The 18332-nt window shown below is 38.9% G+C and overlaps 1 protein-coding gene across 1 annotated transcript in view; it reads right to left on the bottom strand.

Moving 5' to 3' along the window:
• Positions 1–18332, bottom strand: part of CSTF3 (cleavage stimulation factor subunit 3) — a 50616-nt gene that overhangs the window by 948 nt on the left and 31336 nt on the right. The window contains exons 4-20 of the mRNA XM_035329149.1: positions 16162–16194; positions 15689–15786; positions 14133–14199; positions 14002–14036; positions 13768–13894; positions 11238–11315; positions 10871–11033; positions 10233–10342; positions 9691–9807; positions 8529–8603; positions 7097–7240; positions 6874–6976; positions 5031–5100; positions 3498–3693; positions 1566–1719; positions 1107–1201; positions 914–974 (exon numbers count right to left, since the gene is read on the bottom strand). Coding sequence (XP_035185040.1) covers positions 914–974; positions 1107–1201; positions 1566–1719; positions 3498–3693; positions 5031–5100; positions 6874–6976; positions 7097–7240; positions 8529–8603; positions 9691–9807; positions 10233–10342; positions 10871–11033; positions 11238–11315; positions 13768–13894; positions 14002–14036; positions 14133–14199; positions 15689–15786; positions 16162–16194 — 1726 coding nt within the window. The remainder of the gene's footprint in view (positions 1–913; positions 975–1106; positions 1202–1565; positions 1720–3497; positions 3694–5030; positions 5101–6873; positions 6977–7096; positions 7241–8528; positions 8604–9690; positions 9808–10232; positions 10343–10870; positions 11034–11237; positions 11316–13767; positions 13895–14001; positions 14037–14132; positions 14200–15688; positions 15787–16161; positions 16195–18332) is intronic.

Raw genomic sequence — 18332 nt, 5'->3', positions numbered from 1 at the left:
TCAGTTACGGCAAACACTAATTATAAAATAAATGCTGCTGCATCAGCTTGAGACCTCCCTTTACATGAGTTTTTGAGGTCAGCTGCAAGCTTAATAAAATAGGAAAGCCTACTTGAGCAACTGTATACTTAGTTTGTGATTCATCAGCAAGTATGCATAGCAAGTCACTTTCTGCTTGTAAACAGAGAAGGCTTTAAAAATAACACGTATAATTTAAATAGGTGTTTTATTTTCCCTCTAAAGCAAATCCTAGCTTTCTGTCTGATCAGTTGCTTCTTCAACTATCAGAAGAACTAAAAGTAGCATATTAATTATCTCCCATAGTTTATATGAAGCCTGGGGTATGGTTCTGTCCTCTTCTCCTATTTCAGAAAGCTACTTCTGTTGTAGGAGCTAAGAAAACATTGCTCTTGACTTGTTCTCAATCACTGCAACAATGTGCAATCAGAGTTAGACCTACCAACAAACAAACTTAGATAGCCAAAGACCAGGAAGTCTCTGTGATTAGGTTTGCTAAATACAATGGTTAATACCTTGTGAGGTAAAATATAACCATGCTGCAAATTTGTAATTTAATTATAGTTACTACGCTGCTAGAAATAATGCACTGCTTCTTTTAAAGGATATTCTGAAAAATCTTAACTTCTTTTAATGTTTACCACCAAAATGTTATTTTTGAAGCAGCAGGTGGTGATTTTGAGCTTTTTTACTCTTTGCTGATCTCCCCCCACAGTTAAATGTACAAACATTTCTAAGTTGATTCCAACCTACAAACAGCCAGTTCAACAGTGTACTTTTAATTATACATCAGCATTTATAAATGAGGTTTGGGTTTTAGACAGTAATATCTATATGTAAAACAAAAAGTCATATGCAGCACTACTACAGACTCCAGAGCAAACAAACAACTTACTGTCTGGCAGTTTGCATCTTCTAAATATCTCCATGAGCTCATCCACTTGAACAAAGGGACCCTGATTTGTTTAAAACAACAAAAAAAAAAGTTTTGTAGATTATTTTGAATAGAGTGCATACATAGCATGATTCTTTCAAAGTAGAATCTCGTGTATAACTTTTTAAAGTTTTCAGAATTCTTTAAAACAAACCTGAAAACAAACAGGAGGTGGCAGGAGCTTCATTAGAACTACAGCTGCTGGTGGAACAGGAAATACACCACCTGGCACAGGATGTAAACCTGGAGCTGTGGGAAGAAAAACTATATGAATCCAGTGCAAGACAGCTAGCCTTGGATTGCTTTAACACCATTATTATTTGGTGCAAATAATTACTACCCTGTCACTTTTGCCTCTACTAATTACATACTGTTTAGTCACTGATCTAGTCTATGAACAGCACGTGGAACTGGTTATTACCATTTACCAGACCACAAACTACCTGTACATACTGCCTTTAGCAATCCAATTAAACAACAGCCTAACATTTAAGTACAAATTTAGGTGACTGAAGACTATAGGAAGTCTCTACGATTAGGTTTGCTAAACATCCCAGTTAATGTCTTGCTGTTAGGTGAACTATAACCATTTCGTACTGAACATTTGACTTACGTGCTAAGTGTCTTGGCTGAAATGGAATCATCTGTTGAGTGTCTGGTTTTGGATATTCGGGCTTTCTGTCTACTTCATCTTTGAGAACAGGCACAATGGACGGTGCAACCACAGGGTCTGGAATTATAGCTGCCAGCTTGGCACGAGAGACATCCTGCAAAAGCCAATTAGACAGCACTGAACTTGGCAGTATCGCTTGTTTAAATCACAGAACAAAAAATCTCTCTAGACAAGTCGCTTATTCTCACTTTGTTGTAATTATAATTACAGATGTCCTCTTAGTAGACCATCTGGGCAAAACTTGCATATTGTCATCGTACATTTTAGTCCTACAGTGGGGCTGTTCAGCTGGGAATAGAAACACTTAATTTTGTTACAAAACGCGACTGTATTTATCATTTTTGAATGGCTCCTTTTTCTAGGTTAAAAAGATTTAGGTGAACAGGTGCAGACCACTAAGCTCCACAACTATCATTTCTCCCTCATTTCGTTCCCTAGATTGCTTTAGCTGGAAAAGAAAGCAAGCATATGGCAGTTAGCAGGCATGCAAGGCATCAGTTCAAATTCTTATATTTTGGCATATGACAAGCAACAGAAATCAGCCCAAGGGCTGAATAATCTTAATTACACCACCTAGCGTGCATTTGTCAAGACATATGCTCTTGCAAGCACACCTGTAACTCCAAAATATCTTTGTCATGATTACTTTAAAAGAAAAATATTCAATGGCTCAATGTGACTCATTTCCACCTATCAGGTTATTTTAAAACTGTGAAGATCAACAATTCAGCTATTTTGCTGACTTCAAGGACTTTTTTTCTTTACAGAAATTACTTTTTTGTATAAGAAATAAATGGAAGTTGAGACACTATTTTTGAGTTAGGAATTGAAGTTTCACTTCCCATTCACTTAAGTGGGCAACAACAGTTCCTCCAACAGAGCTGCTTTCTGCTTTTCTGGCAGCCTATTTTACATCGTGGTACCAAGAAACACAACATCTAATTGTTTAACAAAGCTTCATGGACTTGCACAGGACTAAAATACTAGTTAAAATACATGTGGCCAGAAACAAAATGGGAGACCACCAGCTACAGGCTTCTGGCCTAGAATTTAAATTCCAGACAGCAGCATTGAAGCACTTAGACCATAATAAGCAACTGAAAAAAAAACAGGCAGCCACTGATCTCTACAGGTAAGTCTCCTCAGTCGTTTGTAGGAATCAATGGGACTCCAGTTTGTTATTTCCTTTTGATATGGCTCCCAACCAAGTGAAAGGGGTTCTGGCAATTGGAGTGGAAGGGCAGTCAGCAGTATTTGTTTCATACAAATTCTTCTACCTTCAAAAATAATTTTGATTTTTGAAGGAGCTCATGTTTAAGTCCAAAGCAGAGGCCTGTGGCTGAGCGGTGATGTCATTAACACATCAACTTTTCAATGGAAAAATGAGAGGTAAATAAAATGCATGAGGTTGCATCTGTTTGTCATACTTCTTGCCCCTTTCTGCACTTGGCTCACAATGCCTGGCACTGCTGCCCAACAATACTGTCCCAGGGGAACCCAATTAGCTCAGTTTCTGTCCGAGTCTGAGACTGAAAGTTAAATTAATCCCTGGTATAACCTGGGTGGACTTACGACATTCTGGCCCTATGCTTTCATTTGCAGTCTTTTCCCAGCAGGGTTCCAGTTAACATTAAAAAGTAAAAGCCCAGTTTTGCTTTCATTGAAGCACAGTGCCAAAAAGTAGTCAGAGCAAACCTGCTAGAGCGGACACAAAGACAAGGGGGAAGCGCACCAGGCCTGTTTTACCTACTTTTCTGTCAAGAAAAAAAAAAAGAAAAGAAAAGAAAAAAAAAAGACAAGTGCTAAAAAGGAACTGCTTAAGTTTGCTATGACTGAAAAGAATAATGAATGTAAGTGTTGTTACCCACTTACCTTATAACCAAGAGCCTTAAGTTCACTTGCAGAGCAAGGGTACAAGTCCATGAACTTATACCTGTCTACGAGCAGGGCTGTTTCTTTACCCTCATATTCTTCCTTGAATGCTGTAAACCTCCGTTTTTCAACTTTAAGTATGCTAGCTAGATCACCGATGTTACTTTCAAAAGCTAAAAACCGAGCCCAGATTTCCCTGTAAAAGAAAAAATAAACAGACAATAGCTGAAGGAAAAAGAGTTAATGAAAAAATCCCAGTTACAAAAACTCACAAGATGAGGTAAATCTGGAACACATTACCATTTCTAGTATTTATTTTCAGTGCACCTGTAGCATGCATCACTTTCCCAGTACCTTATCTATTTTTGTAAAAACTTTCAATCTAGTAGATCATAAAGGACTCTAAACACTACACATTCAGCTTATCTCTGCAGTAGTCCTTTGTCATGGAAAGAAAAAGATTGCTGGAGTAAATTATTTCAGCGTTTGAGGTAAGCTTTTATCATTAACATAAGATGCGCAGACTACTCAGACTACTACTACTGCTACATAGAACTTCACTCTGATCCCACAAGTGACGGAATTTTCAATATAGAATTTGAGTTAATTCATCTTCATGGACTAGCATATTCTAGCAGGCAAGAGCAATATCCTAAAACACAACAGACAATACTTTAGAATTTTATTTAGCCCAAAACTTATGTAGTCCCTGCTTGTTTCTTTGTGCGAAATCTCATGCATAACATGAATAATACCTGGCCATCTCTCTGGACTTGATTAAACTTTCATTTGGAGTTCACCTTTGAAGAAGATCCAGCTTTTAAATCATCTATTTTTTTTTTTATTTTAAAATGGGCATCAAATATTTCTTACAAAAGGTGAGAATTAAAGTGTAGAATGACCACGGACAGCAGTGCAGTGTTTCATTTCTTAGTTTTGATGCTTGCATCTACCAGAGTAATAACGGTAAATGCTTGGAATGCAAAGGGGTCGTTAACCATCTTTTAGATAAATAAATTCAAATAATAGTAATGAAAATGTGCCAGTGAGTGGCAAATCCAAGACTTTTCTGGTTCTTTCACTGTTTTATTTTTGGTTATTTGGGCACTATTCAGCATTTTCCTCAATAAACTCCTCATTACGTCACTTTCAGTAACGTAATGCTCTGTCAATGAAAGATGTCCTCAGCTCCCTCTCCCCGTTTATCTAAAGCAGGCACCGAGTGACATGTCTCATTAGCCATGCCACCTGCTAAAACTACCGAGTCCTTACCCAGCAGGAGGATTTTGCACTCTATCCTCAACAATCCTGTCTCAATGAGATTTTAAAATCAACAAATGAATTTCACTGCAAGTGGGATAGGAACTTGCACATATCTGTCACAGTTGCTGTTATTTTAGACAACATTAAGAGGGGAAGGAACATCTTTAGCTAACTTTGTCCTGCTCATTTTTTCTATTTCTTTATGATCTTTGTAGTTGAAAGGGGTTATGTATCTTTTTTAGTGTAGTGAAACTGCTTTTGCAGACATACCCAGATTTCTCAGGTGGGAGGCTTCCTGAAGTTAAAACACGTTCAAACAAAACTCTTGTATTATTGTCCTCTTTAAAAACAGAAAGAAAAAAAAAACACGTCACACTGAGTAAAATATATTAGAGACAATTTAAAATCATTTCGACACGTACACTGAATTAAATAGCAGGCTGACATTCTGATACCTTGATTTGATTTTCAGTAAGGAGAAAAAAATCTGAACACCTACATAAAAACTTTAACAATGTCAAATTCTACTGTGAATTTGTTATTGACAAATCTAATTTTGTTGTAGCAACAACCCAATCCTAACACAGGTTCTTTATAATGGCACAGCTATTATTTGACAGATCTTCAGGATCTCTGTTTTATTTTCAGTTTTCCTTAATTATCACAACAGCACATATCAATATTTTTTAATTGCGCTTTTCAATCAATGTAATTCTCTGTTGCATATTCCTCAGAAGCCCTCCAAAAATTATTAGACCTTGTTCCCAATTAGCAGGTAGCCTTTGTATGTTGCCAACTGGAGGCAAGGAGTGGTTGGTTCGTTTGTTTTTTAAAACTGCTAGTTTCTGTCCTCGCTTACTAAGTATTTTACCATATCTTACATTTACTGAAGTTCAGAGATCCTTTTTTTTTTTCCTTCAGTAAAGTCTGCCAGATAGCTAAGAGAGAGCAATAGACTTGTGAGTTTTGAGAAAATTTTTGTGACAATGATCTATGGAAAGGCATTCCATATGTTCATGTAGACCTACAATAATTTCTTGCAACTTTAAATATACCTTGACTTGAAAAAAATGTTTATGCTTAAAACTGACAGAAGAACAAAGCTCTACAGCTATTCAACCTTTCAGAGCCTGCAAAAAAGATACTGTAGTCTACCAGGAGAAACTCAAAATGTCCTCAAAGGTTCAGAAGTAGAGCTGCCTGCAGCCACCACTCGCCCCAGCCACGTGGAGGCTTTCTCACAAAATTCAGCTAGCAATTCATACTAAAACCCAAAGGGCTTGCGTTACCCCTGGTTGTTGTTATACCCCAAATCCTGAGGTAAGGTCCTGAATACTTGAAGAAACACCTGAAGAAATCTGAATATCTCAGAGGTATCTGGCAGACACGAGTGAGCAGAGGAAGAGCCCGAGGACAAATGCTTCTTGCCTCTCAATTTCTCCCTTCCTAGTTCCCCACCAAACATGTACTGCAGCAGTTCCACACAACGGTCTCGGTCAGCCCTGCTCCCCACAGCAGCCCGTGTCTCCGCTGACATCGCTATGAACTCCTGCATCAGCGAGCCCCAGGCAGGCACCTGCCCCCGCTGCCTTCCCCTGGGCTCCGCAGCCCCAGGCCCCCTGCCCATGTCCTGCTTCCTTGACTCTCCTGCAGGACAGTCTCAAGTTAGTCCACAAAGCTGCTTTTCTATCTTACTCTTCTCACCTATGTGGGAAGAACGAGTTTCAACTAATTCTAGCATGGGACAACTCATCCATCACTCCTCTCACGCCAACTTCAGCCCCCCACAGATCTTTTTGCCCGGATTAAGGTTTCTCAGCGCATTTCCCATTATTCACAACAGATGCTACAAAGGTGCTGCACTGCAAACGAGTTACCAATTTGGAAAGTTCACTTTCCTATTAAGTAGCAACAAGATCTAATGTCAATACACTTCTGGAATTTCAATGTGGGCAGAACAGCAGTTTTTTTCAAATTAACTGCTGAGTTTTATGAAGAGGTTACATTGCTCTTCATGAAGATTTAAAAGTAAAACACAAAGAACTCAGCCTGGACCCAAACTCACAGAAGGCAGATTAATGCTTCATTAGTTGTCTCAATGTTTAAAGCTTACCATTAAGGTGAGACAGGTAGTCGATATATGCCAGTACGTATTCTGGAATGTCCCCGTATTTCTTCAGCCCCAGCTCAAAAATCTTAAAGGCCACAGACTTATCCTGTAAACATTAAAAAAAAAAAAAAAGAAAAAAAGAAAAAAAAGAAAAAAGCTTATTAGCTTCAGTGAGATGCACACCGTCCCACAATTCTTGGGCACCAGACGGAGCAGCTAGAATTACCTTACTACAATAATACTCCATTAAAGCTGCTGTAACGTAGACATGGTGGCGAGTCCGGGCATCTTCTCTTGCTTTCTTAAATATCATTCTTCCAGATTTTATGCCTTCTGCTCGCCTTGCAAATTTCATATATTGGATATAAACCTAAAATACATGATAATATTATATAGTATCAGTGCTAACAAAGAATACCAGGATATAAAGACTTTTTGGCTGTATCTGGAATAATCCTTACTCACAAAATACAGCTAAGAAGTCATAACAGAAACAAACAAGATTGTGTTATGCCTCTGTGTCACACTGTTATAAATACTGAGGTAAAGCTTTTTATATACTTGTTTTAAAAATGGAAAATACCTAAGAGCAATCCCCTGAAACGGCAATAGTTAATAAACATATTTTTCAAGGCAGGGTAAGAGGATAAACCTAACTTCAGAAAATTAAGGACTTACAAAAATGACAATATTCCAATAAAGTTGAGACATTATAAGGTTAAAGAGTAGGCAAAAAGACCGTTTAAGTATTTTACTGTATATTAGCGGATCCAAACCACAAATCATTTTATCTGCAAGTATTTATACCTACTCAAAAAATAATGAATGTGCTATTTAATTCATTGGCCAATTTGTGATTTACATTTCTTTGGAATTTAATATTCGTCCACTCAGAATCAGATCACAAATAACAGCATTCCTCAAATGGGAGGAACTGGTATGTGCTTTCTCAGAAAACGTGTGTTAGGAAAGCATTGTGATTCTGTGCGTAATGAATAAACATGTCAGTAAATTGATACCTTTCCTCTGACAATGCCCTGTTTAATTTTAGACCTCAGACCTTCTTCTTCCTTCTCATGCCTATAAACTACGTCACTTTTTGAGGGCAGGTTCCGATTGCACACCATTTCTTCACTACTAGCATAGCTGGCACTATGAACCATGCTGTTTACTACGTAAGTAGATGTACAGCAATAAACTTTGATACTTATGTGGTGCATTACAAATTTATTTGCAAACTACACATACACAGAAAGGTATTTATTACTTTAGGGAGAGCAATGGGCAAAAGCAATGTTCTTTTAATCAGTTAAGGAGAAGCAAAGTGAAATTTTAGTTGGGCCAACAGCACATACACCAATTCTTATGAGATGCTTCATAAAATCTTTAGTATCTGACATCTTCATAACTTGTTTTAAGAGATTCTCCAAAAGACACAGAGAAGAAATATGCACATGACTTAGTGTCTGAATGGATTAAAGCCTCTAATTATCAACCCTGCTGAAATTTTAATCTCATTCCGTCAGCTCGGTACTCCACCTGCTCAATCATCCTTGCAACCCAATAAACTCATATAAGTACTTCCCCATTCTCTGAGTGTACCCAGGTGACTGTCTATGTGCAAATGTGGAAAAACTCAATACTAAAGATCATCTTACCAGAGTGGGATCAATATCTTCAATAGCCAAGAGTCGATTATATATGCTGTGTACTTTCTCATACTTCATTCGACTCTAAAGTAAATAAAAAGGAAGTACAGAAAGCTTGGTCATACCATTACAAACCACCTGTGAGAATGCAAAAATCAATCTGAAGAAAAAAATATTTCTTTTTGTTTATTTTTTCCTCAGTTGGACACTACATATGTCAATCATTTTAAACTGATGCATTTTGTTTGTCTTGTGCAGTCATTTCTTTACTTTCCACATTCTGTTTATACTAGTGCTTTATACATGCTTTCCTAGAGTCTCTGTTGTCTTTTTCTAATTTTGTAGTACTGCAGCAGAACTGACATTTTAGGGGTTTGGGGTTTGAAGACTGTTTCCTTCATCTTCAACTAAAGGTAACTTGTGGAGCAGTTAGGAAGACCACCTTCACTCTAAGACCTACACATTTCAAATAATCCATTCTGTTCACTGCCAGCTGCAGCCCTCCAAGCTGCATGGTGCAACCTTTAAAACTTTAATAGCCAACATGTTTAGGATACGAGAGGCTTCACTGAAAGCCAAGGATTTTTCTTTTTAAGTGCAAAGATTTGTTGGCTTTTGTCCTCAGGATCTTCCTGCAATGACTTTCATGTTACAGTAAGTGGGCAAAATACATCCCACAGAGGATTCTCTAGTCCTTGTATGATCAGTGGGAAACTGTCCTCATTTCTGATGGTTCGTGTGCAAAAACAACCCTTGCTGGGGCATTACTCATCAAGTCTGTGTAATACAGTGGTAGCCATGGGAACACAAACATTAAATCCCCCAAACTTGGGCAGGAAAGGTATTCTTTTCCTCCATTTTAAGAGTGAAGAAGCTGATGTTCCAGTAAATGTAAATTGATCGGTCTTTCAACTTCACAGTAGTATGAAAAATAGTTAATACTTAAGTGGAAAGGCACTAGATTTTCAAAAGAATTATAACTAACACTGCAGGCTGTTTCTCCCCCTTTTGTCAGCTCAGTCTCAGAAATACTGAATGAGGTTAAGGCTAGAAAAAATCTGCCAATTAATTGTACAGAAAGTCTGTGTATTCAATATGTTTCAAGTAAATGACATTATTGAAGAGAGATGTCTTTGTGTTTTAATATCAGTACATCACTATTTTGGCTCACCTCTTCATAATCTGCGTATGCAAAATAAAGAAGCATATTCTTCTTTAGTAAAGTGCTGATCGCTCTTTCATAAATATTAGCAGCCTCATCACTGAAAAGTTTGGCATTGTTCATGTCCTGTTATAAAATAAATATGGTAACTGTTCAACACTTGTGACAGTGAAGGCCCATGTATGGAATATCTTCTCTGCATGAAAAATTCCACTGAGCATCCATCCAATACTCCAATAAAAAGATACTCATCTCCCCAGTACTTGAGAAATCACGATAGCCAAAAAAAATAAACCACAACAGAATAAACCCAAACCTAAATCTGGCCAACAGAATTTTTTTTGAAATAAACCTTATTATCCCAGATGCAAAAAAAATAAAATTAAATAAAATAATTAATAGAGCCCCAAATTTAAAATTCTGAACATGACACAAGGTGCTTGAGACTTTTTGCTACCCCCTTGGTTCTCAAGTATTTGAGGAAAAATTAACAATAGTAGACTGCATTACAGCAATTAAATGAGAAAGAAAACTAACAGCAATCTCCTTACCCCTTTTTCAGCTAGCAGCTTACTAGATTGCTCAAGATACTGTGCAGCTTCATACCAGATATCTGGGTGGTGTCCCAGAACCAAAAGGCATTGCTCATAGGCAAACATAACTAGGAGGAAAAAATGTAAGAAATATTCCTTGTATATTACTGCAGAAATAGTACTACCTTAGACAATGAAATACAGAAAACAATGAATAAATAAAACACCATTAACACTAATGGGCTTTAAATAGAACAATCACAATTGCAGCTCTTCTGTATCATCTGGAACTTCATGAATCCTAACCAGCAGCTAAACCCTGCCTCATCCACAGAGGAAGAAACAGAAACCATCCAAGATCATCAGCCGTAACGTTAGGCTGTGATCCGCCATTTTGTGACCTCTAATGAGATCAGTGGCATACGACTATAGCACTGTACCCCAAATCCACGTAGTGCTTTCAGATTGACTTGAGTAAAAACCAAACGTTGTTTAAAAATCACACCCACACAGTTCAAAACAGGCAAGAAAAATTCTTGACTGATTTCTGCTAAAGCACAATCCGTGAACACTAAAACACATGATTATTTACACTGGAGGCCATTAATTGAGCTAAGAAACACAATTCCACACAGCCCAGAGCTGTGTCTAATTACCTCTTTTTGTTATGAGAGTTTGATCTTCTGTACGTAGTGGGTTGCTCTTTTCCCACTGGATGTATTTCTTCCACATGTCTACCTGCTGAGCCTCTTGTGGGGTATTTTGTGGGGGGACAGAAGGAGCGTTGCGGTCCAGGCCTTTCATAACTGTCTCATATTCCTGAAACAGAAAGAATGTTTTGAACACCAGATTTAAACCTACAAAAACCTAAAAAACTTAGTTTATTTTTTATGAAACTGATACAAATATTTCAATGTACCAACCTTTTTAATCTAACACACATCTTGTTTTAAAATAAGAACCAACTTTAAAGCTAGTTTGTAGAATTTAACAGAACAAAGAAAAGTAACCAGAAGTTTGTACCTTTGCTACACGTCGTGCATTCATATAATCTCTACTCCTGTCTTCAATCATCTTCTTAGCTAAGTGAATATTGATTCCCTGGAAAAGGGTGAAAAAAAGGAATTGGGAGTATGCAATTTCAGTGTGGAATTCCTGAATCTCATTTTATACAGAAATTAGCTTGAAAGGGGATGCAAAAGGGAGCGTGAAGGTCAAAGTCATATTAAATTACTGATCCCAAAAGGTTCTGGGTATTTCTTCACAAACATAGCACAAAGGGGCAAGAACTTACTTGCGAGGGAACACATTCAAAACAAAAAAATCAGGTGACCTGAAACATCTCAGTATATTTTTAATCTTATCACTTACAGCTTTCAAGATGGAATGAACTTTACATAAAACTGATGGGGGAGAAAGCAAAGGAAATAATGGATCTTTGAATTAGTTTCTTTTTTTTAAAAAAAAAAAAAAATCACTGTCAATGCTCAGGCAGAGTCACAGTTCCCTGCCTCGCTGCTGCCTGCTGTTCACTGGGCGAACACAAGGACAGCGTAGGAGCAATTCAGTTTTAATTGACAAAAAAATAACAGAGATTGAAGTCAAAGCTCACAGCTCTGCCTTTTCCTTTCTGTTCCTGAAGCAAGGGATGGCCACACGCATACCTTTGCCAGCTCCAAGTACCCCAGAGAAAGACACGGGGCAGGACCCGTGCGTGCTCAGAGCCCTCCAAAGCAGGAAGACCCGGCCCAAGGCAGAGCTCACAACTCGACGCCAGGGAGGCAGGCCAGGCAGCGGGCTCCCGGGCAGTAACCTAACCTCACGGAGCAGCTCCGATGGCAGAATAAGCGACCACTCTTTTGTGCTCACAAAAGTCAGGGTGGGTTTTGCTTAAGTGACCTGCCAGGATTTTGTGCAACATGAGCAGTTTGAACAACATGAGTCCTGTTCCAAGCTGGCATCTGAGCTGGGGACCGATCCCTTGCAGCAGGAGCAAGAGAAAGGCCCCTCCAGACCCTCGCCAAGCTATCTGGGCCAGTTAGAACATAAACCCAGCAATGCCCCACCTAGCCCCTTAGTTTAACTAACGGTGCTGGCAGCTGACAGGCAGATACTGCTACCCAGTAACTACTGACTGAGCTGAAGGGAAGCTGGAGAGTGTTTAACCCACAAGTATTTCACTTGCAGCAAATACCCAGTGTACCAAGATCTTTGTACCAAGATCTACACCTGATGTTTCCCTCTAAGAGCCCTGGTGCCCAGCACTGTCTTACTCCGCACCAGGATGGTCTGCAAGCTGAACATGAGCTGCAGAGACCTGTGTCCCAGCAGCCACCAGCCCTCACCTGAGATGCTGTTTTGCGTGACAGATGCCAGCCAAGCAGCCTCAACTAGAAGATACAGAACAAACGCAGGCCAGGTTTCAGCAATTGTCTTGACAGGCTCCCGATGTATTGATGAAACCAGTATAAACAAGCAATGATAGCTTTCATTTACTGTGTGGGAGAGGTTTACAGGGAAGTTTCTGGCAGCAGCACCGGATTTTCCTATGAAGAAGGCATGTAATTTGGTACCTTCCCTGGTGGTAAGCGAGCCAGCTGCAGTACTGCTGAGGACCGAGCTGGTGACGAGCTATGGCAGGACACACTGATGGCTGTGGGTGCCAGGACGTGTTCCTGCTGTCTAAGTGGTGTCTAATGTCTGAGGTCAGCAACCCTACAACTGGCATGGTCAGAAACAAAGCAAGAGAAACTGTCCCTTCTTCCCTGCTCAGTGCACAGCTGACCCATCGCGTGCCAGCATCAGCAATGCTGGGTGCAACATGCGGGATGAGGGAGTGTGCCATACCAAGGTGCCTGCTCGACAGTGCTGAGCACCAAGGCATTTATTCTTGGTTCTGCAATCTTACCTGTGGTGAGTGGGGAAGGTGAGCAAGCTGCAACCAGAAGTGTTTATGAGCACCCTGCAGAGGTGCAGCTACAGATCAGCTTACAAGGTCAATGCGTTGAGGTTGTGCTCGCTGAAGACAGTGTGGCAGCAGACTCACCTGGACTGATACTGTAATGACTTCAGGTGAAGGATGGTGGGGAGCATTTTAAAAGTTCTTGAGAACATGTGACTTAATACTATGGAGGAAATCCAAACCATCACAGCTGAATGCCATTTTACCCTGTTCCATTGGAACTGGAATGAGGGAAATGCCTCCTTGGGATAGCAAGCCCCCATTGCCAACTGATCTGCCCCAGCTTTCATTAAATATATTCTCTGCCATTGGTAGCAGTGATTTCTAATTCACTAGCAATTCAGATGGGCCAACTGGGGAATAGGACAGTTAAATGTATACTACAAAGTCTTTAAAATAAATTTTAAAAAAATATCAATCAGGTACCTTTACCTTTGCTACAGGTGTTTTGGTACATAGCACACGCAAAATGTTTTTACACTGCCAGTCATCTCTTTTGTATGTAATTATTTAGTGGATGCAATTTGGGCACTATATTTGATTATAAGATTTTTTTAAAACATCACAAGCAAATTTAATGTTTTTGATTACCTCTTCGTATTTGTTATAATCTCTCCAGAGCTGTTCTATGTTAATCATTGGATTCACACACCCACGCTGGTAAACCCTACGGACAGCTGTTATCCTCTGGTTTTCAGCATAAGATCCTACTGCTTCTCTAAATAGTGGGGAGAGAGATCAATGTCAGCTGTTACAGACCATCACCAGTACGAACATCAACATTACTTTAACTGAACTTAAAATAAATTCTTTTAAGGTACTTACACGCCCTTCAAAAAATTGATGTAATCCACCCAGATCTATGCAAGAAAAAATATTAAATATAATGAAATTAATGTTTAATTGTACTTGATATAAAGTTAGAAATTAAATGTGTTTTCATAGAAAAAACATACCTGGTATGACATGATTTCCATGCCAATCTTATCCAGAGCAAAATCATATGCCTGAGCCATTTTTTCTCTGAGGAAAAGAACAAACCACAAAGACCATAGAGCGACTCTTTAGTATTTTAGAAAAATCTTTATTTAAGAGCATTTTTTTGTGCAGCAAATTCAACAAACCTTGAGGAATGAAAAGTATCAACCAGTAATTGAGAGTAAAAAATTTGCATTTGGATATCCTTAAATTCTGCATTTAGGTTTATTTTTAAGAGAAAATTGTTTTCTCTTAGAAATACATTTTCATACATACATTTCGTACATAGAGAAAATTTATTGGTGGCAATATTGCATACTAATTGCTCCCAAGACCCCCCTTTCTCAAGTATGTGGAAACCCATGCATATGAAGTGCACTCTAAGTTGAAAAGATAGCAACCAAATGCTCTCTAAATGTTCCTTGCTGACAGATGTACCTGTTGTTTCCTTTTTGTTTCAGAAATTCCTGAACCTTGTAATTCTCTAAGAACGTCAAAAGGATGGGAATTTTACGAGTAATTCCACTGTGTGGAAAGTGGCCAAAATCTTTCATATAATCTTCAACCCCCTCCCCAAGTGATTCTCTCAAAATTTTTAAAATGGTCACAGAATTTTTCTACTTGGTCCATTTTCAATGAAAATAGCTCTTACACTGTCCCACTTTTCTCCCAGTTTCCTTTCCATAGAAGTTTATCACCACCTCACTACTTTTTTGTCCATGTTAAAGGGAAAAAAATAGAGGGAAGTTAAATGACAGAAAGATAAGGGATAGGTGGAGGAAAATACTTTTAGATTTTTTTTTTGAAAACTATTTAAAAATCAAAAATCTGCTTTTTTTCAGTTATGCATCAATGAATGTCTTAGTGGTTGAAGTACACTGAAAGTATGATGGGCTGGGAAAGAAACAGTTTATAGATGCTGAAGGACTATTTTTGAAACTTCAAGCAGGAAGAAGGAGGACTAAACTCAGTCCACAGGACTATACACAAGCAAAATACAGTAAATGAGAAGAGATGAAAACTAGTATGCCCCAAAGATGCTGACACCCTGATTTTTTATGCTTAGTGGGCCTTCCCAAACTTACTCTAATTACTGATTTACTATTAACTATTCAGAAATAGTATCTCAACTGGATTCAATTTTGAATTTTGTGGAGACTAAAGAGGGCACTAAGGGGGAGAATAGCAAAAGACCTGTCTGAGAAGGAAGCGTATTTCAGATTAGCTTAAACACCAATCTCATTTGCAGGGAAACAGCATGGGTGCTCCAGATGGTCCCCCGCTGCTGTCCCACCTCTTCATATGGACCCAGATGGAGGAAGAAATTTTACCCAGTAAGCTCAAGTACAGAAACTTTAAAGAAAATGTTTGTAAAATGCAAATTATATATTATTACCACCACCACCCCAAAACCCCTCCGCTACAAGGTTCCCAAGCAGGTCTGGGACTCGTGTTCTTCCCCACCCTTCAGTCAAAAATCAAAAGGAGAGTCATTATAAAACTAGAATAATTCAGAGTAACTCTGTTAACTTACTTGTAGCTAGGTAGCTTCCCCTTGGTTTCTCGTACATAGGAAAGGTAACATTTCCATAAATCAATGTGTAAAACCTTCATAAGGCATCGCTGAAATAACTGTTTAATACATCAAGAAGATGTGGTCAGGATTCCAATACAGAATTAAGTTTCTACTTTTAATGCTATACAGTATGAAATAAAATAATTTTGATAACTACGACTTAAATTTGTAAGAAATAATAAATTACTCATGCTTTTGACAAAAATAACTTCATGATATGCAAGGAAATTGGAAAAAGTTAAACAGAGAAATTCCTCTGCTCAATTCACTGATTAGCTTGGTAGCAACAACAAAATCTACTTTAGTGATATTTCCTGTTTTTGAATAGCTCATTCAAAGGTAGCTACAGTTATTTTCAGTCTCAGTTAGTCGAATCAGAAGATATATTTTTCTTGCTATAGACATATATCGCATATATTGATAGGACTCACCTTTTCCACTTTGTCATAATTTTTTGCTTTAATCTACAGGGAAGCAGAAAAGAACAAATCACTTAAACTATTTTAGAATAGTAGGAATATATTTTGCATACAGTATTAAACATTCCAGTTTGGCTGCCTAAACTAACTACATTCCAACTTCACACAATGCTGCAAAAATACAATTAAACATATAAAAACATATACCTAGCTTAGCTTTTTCAAAAGTTTCTTATTTATTTATTTTATTATTTTTTTTTTTACTTCCACTAGGGCCAAAAATGCAGTCTCAGTAGGCAAAGTTACTTTCCTATACTCTGGTTTGGATACCCACACTTTCCTGTTATTTTGAGAAACTTTGTCTTAAGTGCATATCTATTGACTTAGGTAACAAAGTCTCTGCATCAGGATTCAGTAAACCCAAAATACCATATTTACAAACATGTAACATATTTCTTTTATCATGCTTTATATTTTGGCATTTATTTCTCAAAGTAAGCTTTGACATAACAGGCTGATGTTGAGTAAGAGAGTAACAGCACGCTCTGGAGAACGTCTTTTTCAACACGTGCCCCCCCAGCCCTGGTGCTGCCCTCCACAAGACACCAAACTGGCTGGCACCACAGCACTGGTGTCATTCAGACAGCACCACAGGGTCACGGTTGAAAACTCATCCTCTACAAAATAGGCTTCCTTTCACACAGGACACAAAAAAGCACGAGACGTAGAAGCTGACAGACACTGCTCTTCATGTGCTTAATAGCTCAAGTTATGCTCATGTACTGGGCAACCTGAAGAAAAAAGGAAAATCTGAAAAGCCTCTAGAAACGCCTGTCTGTTTAGAAGTAAACATCCTTTAATGAAATTTGCTACATTGCACTGCACTTTTTTTAATCTCAAAACCCCCATTTAAATCTCATTGCTCTTTGTTGAGGGGATTCACAGCTGTTACTTCAGTGGGAAGCAAGAGGACCGCTGGAGGCTCGGGCAGCCTCTTCTCCCCAGGCAGCAGAGGGGGATTAACCTAGTAATTACATCATTTTACATTGGTCTCTTTTTGAAGCCTAAGAGAATTTTTAATGGAAGCTTTAGGAAACACCGACTACTCTGCAGGAGGCCGACGGTTGACCTTCACCACACAGCGACCCTTCTTGGCTCTCTTTCCTCAGCTTCTCGGCTCTCACCGACACCCCGGCCTCCAGGCCCCTCTAAAACAGGATCCCAATTTCTCTCTCTCATCAGCCAGAGCACTTAAAAATGCAGGAATTCAAGTCAATTTTGCACGCAGATGTTATAAACACGCACTGCAAACTAGAAACTCGTGCCAGCAGCTCTTTCAAACCAGAGCAGCGCCCTGCCCAGGTTCGAGTGATCTGACAAAGCCCTGTTTCGCAGGAGTTAGGCCTAGTTACCTCATGTACTGAGCACACAGCCTTCACACACTTTTTCTGCAAGCTATTGAGTTAGGAGATAGCTGCCCATAGGAATGACCAACTGCAGAAAGGCCGCCGCTCTGGGGTAACGCGGCTCGAACGAGTCAGGTGAACGGGTGGGCACGTATCTTATTTCTGCTTCCTCACAGCTCCTAGCGAGAGCAGCACAGCATTTCAGTCTCTAAGGAGCAATTACAATAACTTTATAGCTGTTTAGGCAGAAGACTTTTGTGGACACAAGCGAAGGAGTCAGATCCCACCCTAGTTTCAGTTGAAGGAAAACAACTGCTTATATTTTAAATTCCTCCTCCATTGCAAAGTCAAATAAAAGACACCTCCCACTTTCATTTCATCCATTTTTGACAGTTACGGTAGCATTTCAGGTTCTTCAGCATCTCTTAGAATATGACAAAAAGGATTCAGCTCTCAGTAAGGAGCAAGAGCTCTCAGCAGCACGTCCCACCCCCTGCACACTCCTTTGTCCTTGGCCACCTAATGGAAAAGAACAAATTTTGTTTTGCACGCCCAGTACAGTGCAAAGCTGCCTGCACATTTCCCCCCTTCTTTTACTCAGTCAAAATCTTCAGTAGGGGGAGCAGAAACTTTTTTTTTTTTAAAGGAGCAAGTCCCCAGTAAAAAGAATTGTTTTTAATGAAAATTATTCTGTGTCTTTGTCACTGACAAAGGCACAGAAGGTGAAAAGAAATTGTACATGCTCAAATTAAAAAGCTGTAAATACGCAGGATAAAA

The sequence above is a fragment of the Oxyura jamaicensis genome, chromosome 5 (assembly GCF_011077185.1).
Source record: "Oxyura jamaicensis isolate SHBP4307 breed ruddy duck chromosome 5, BPBGC_Ojam_1.0, whole genome shotgun sequence".
In the NCBI taxonomy this organism is placed as follows: domain Eukaryota; kingdom Metazoa; phylum Chordata; class Aves; order Anseriformes; family Anatidae; genus Oxyura; species Oxyura jamaicensis.
Note: the sequence above shows the minus strand (reverse complement) of the source record. Positions and strands in the feature narration are given on the sequence as shown.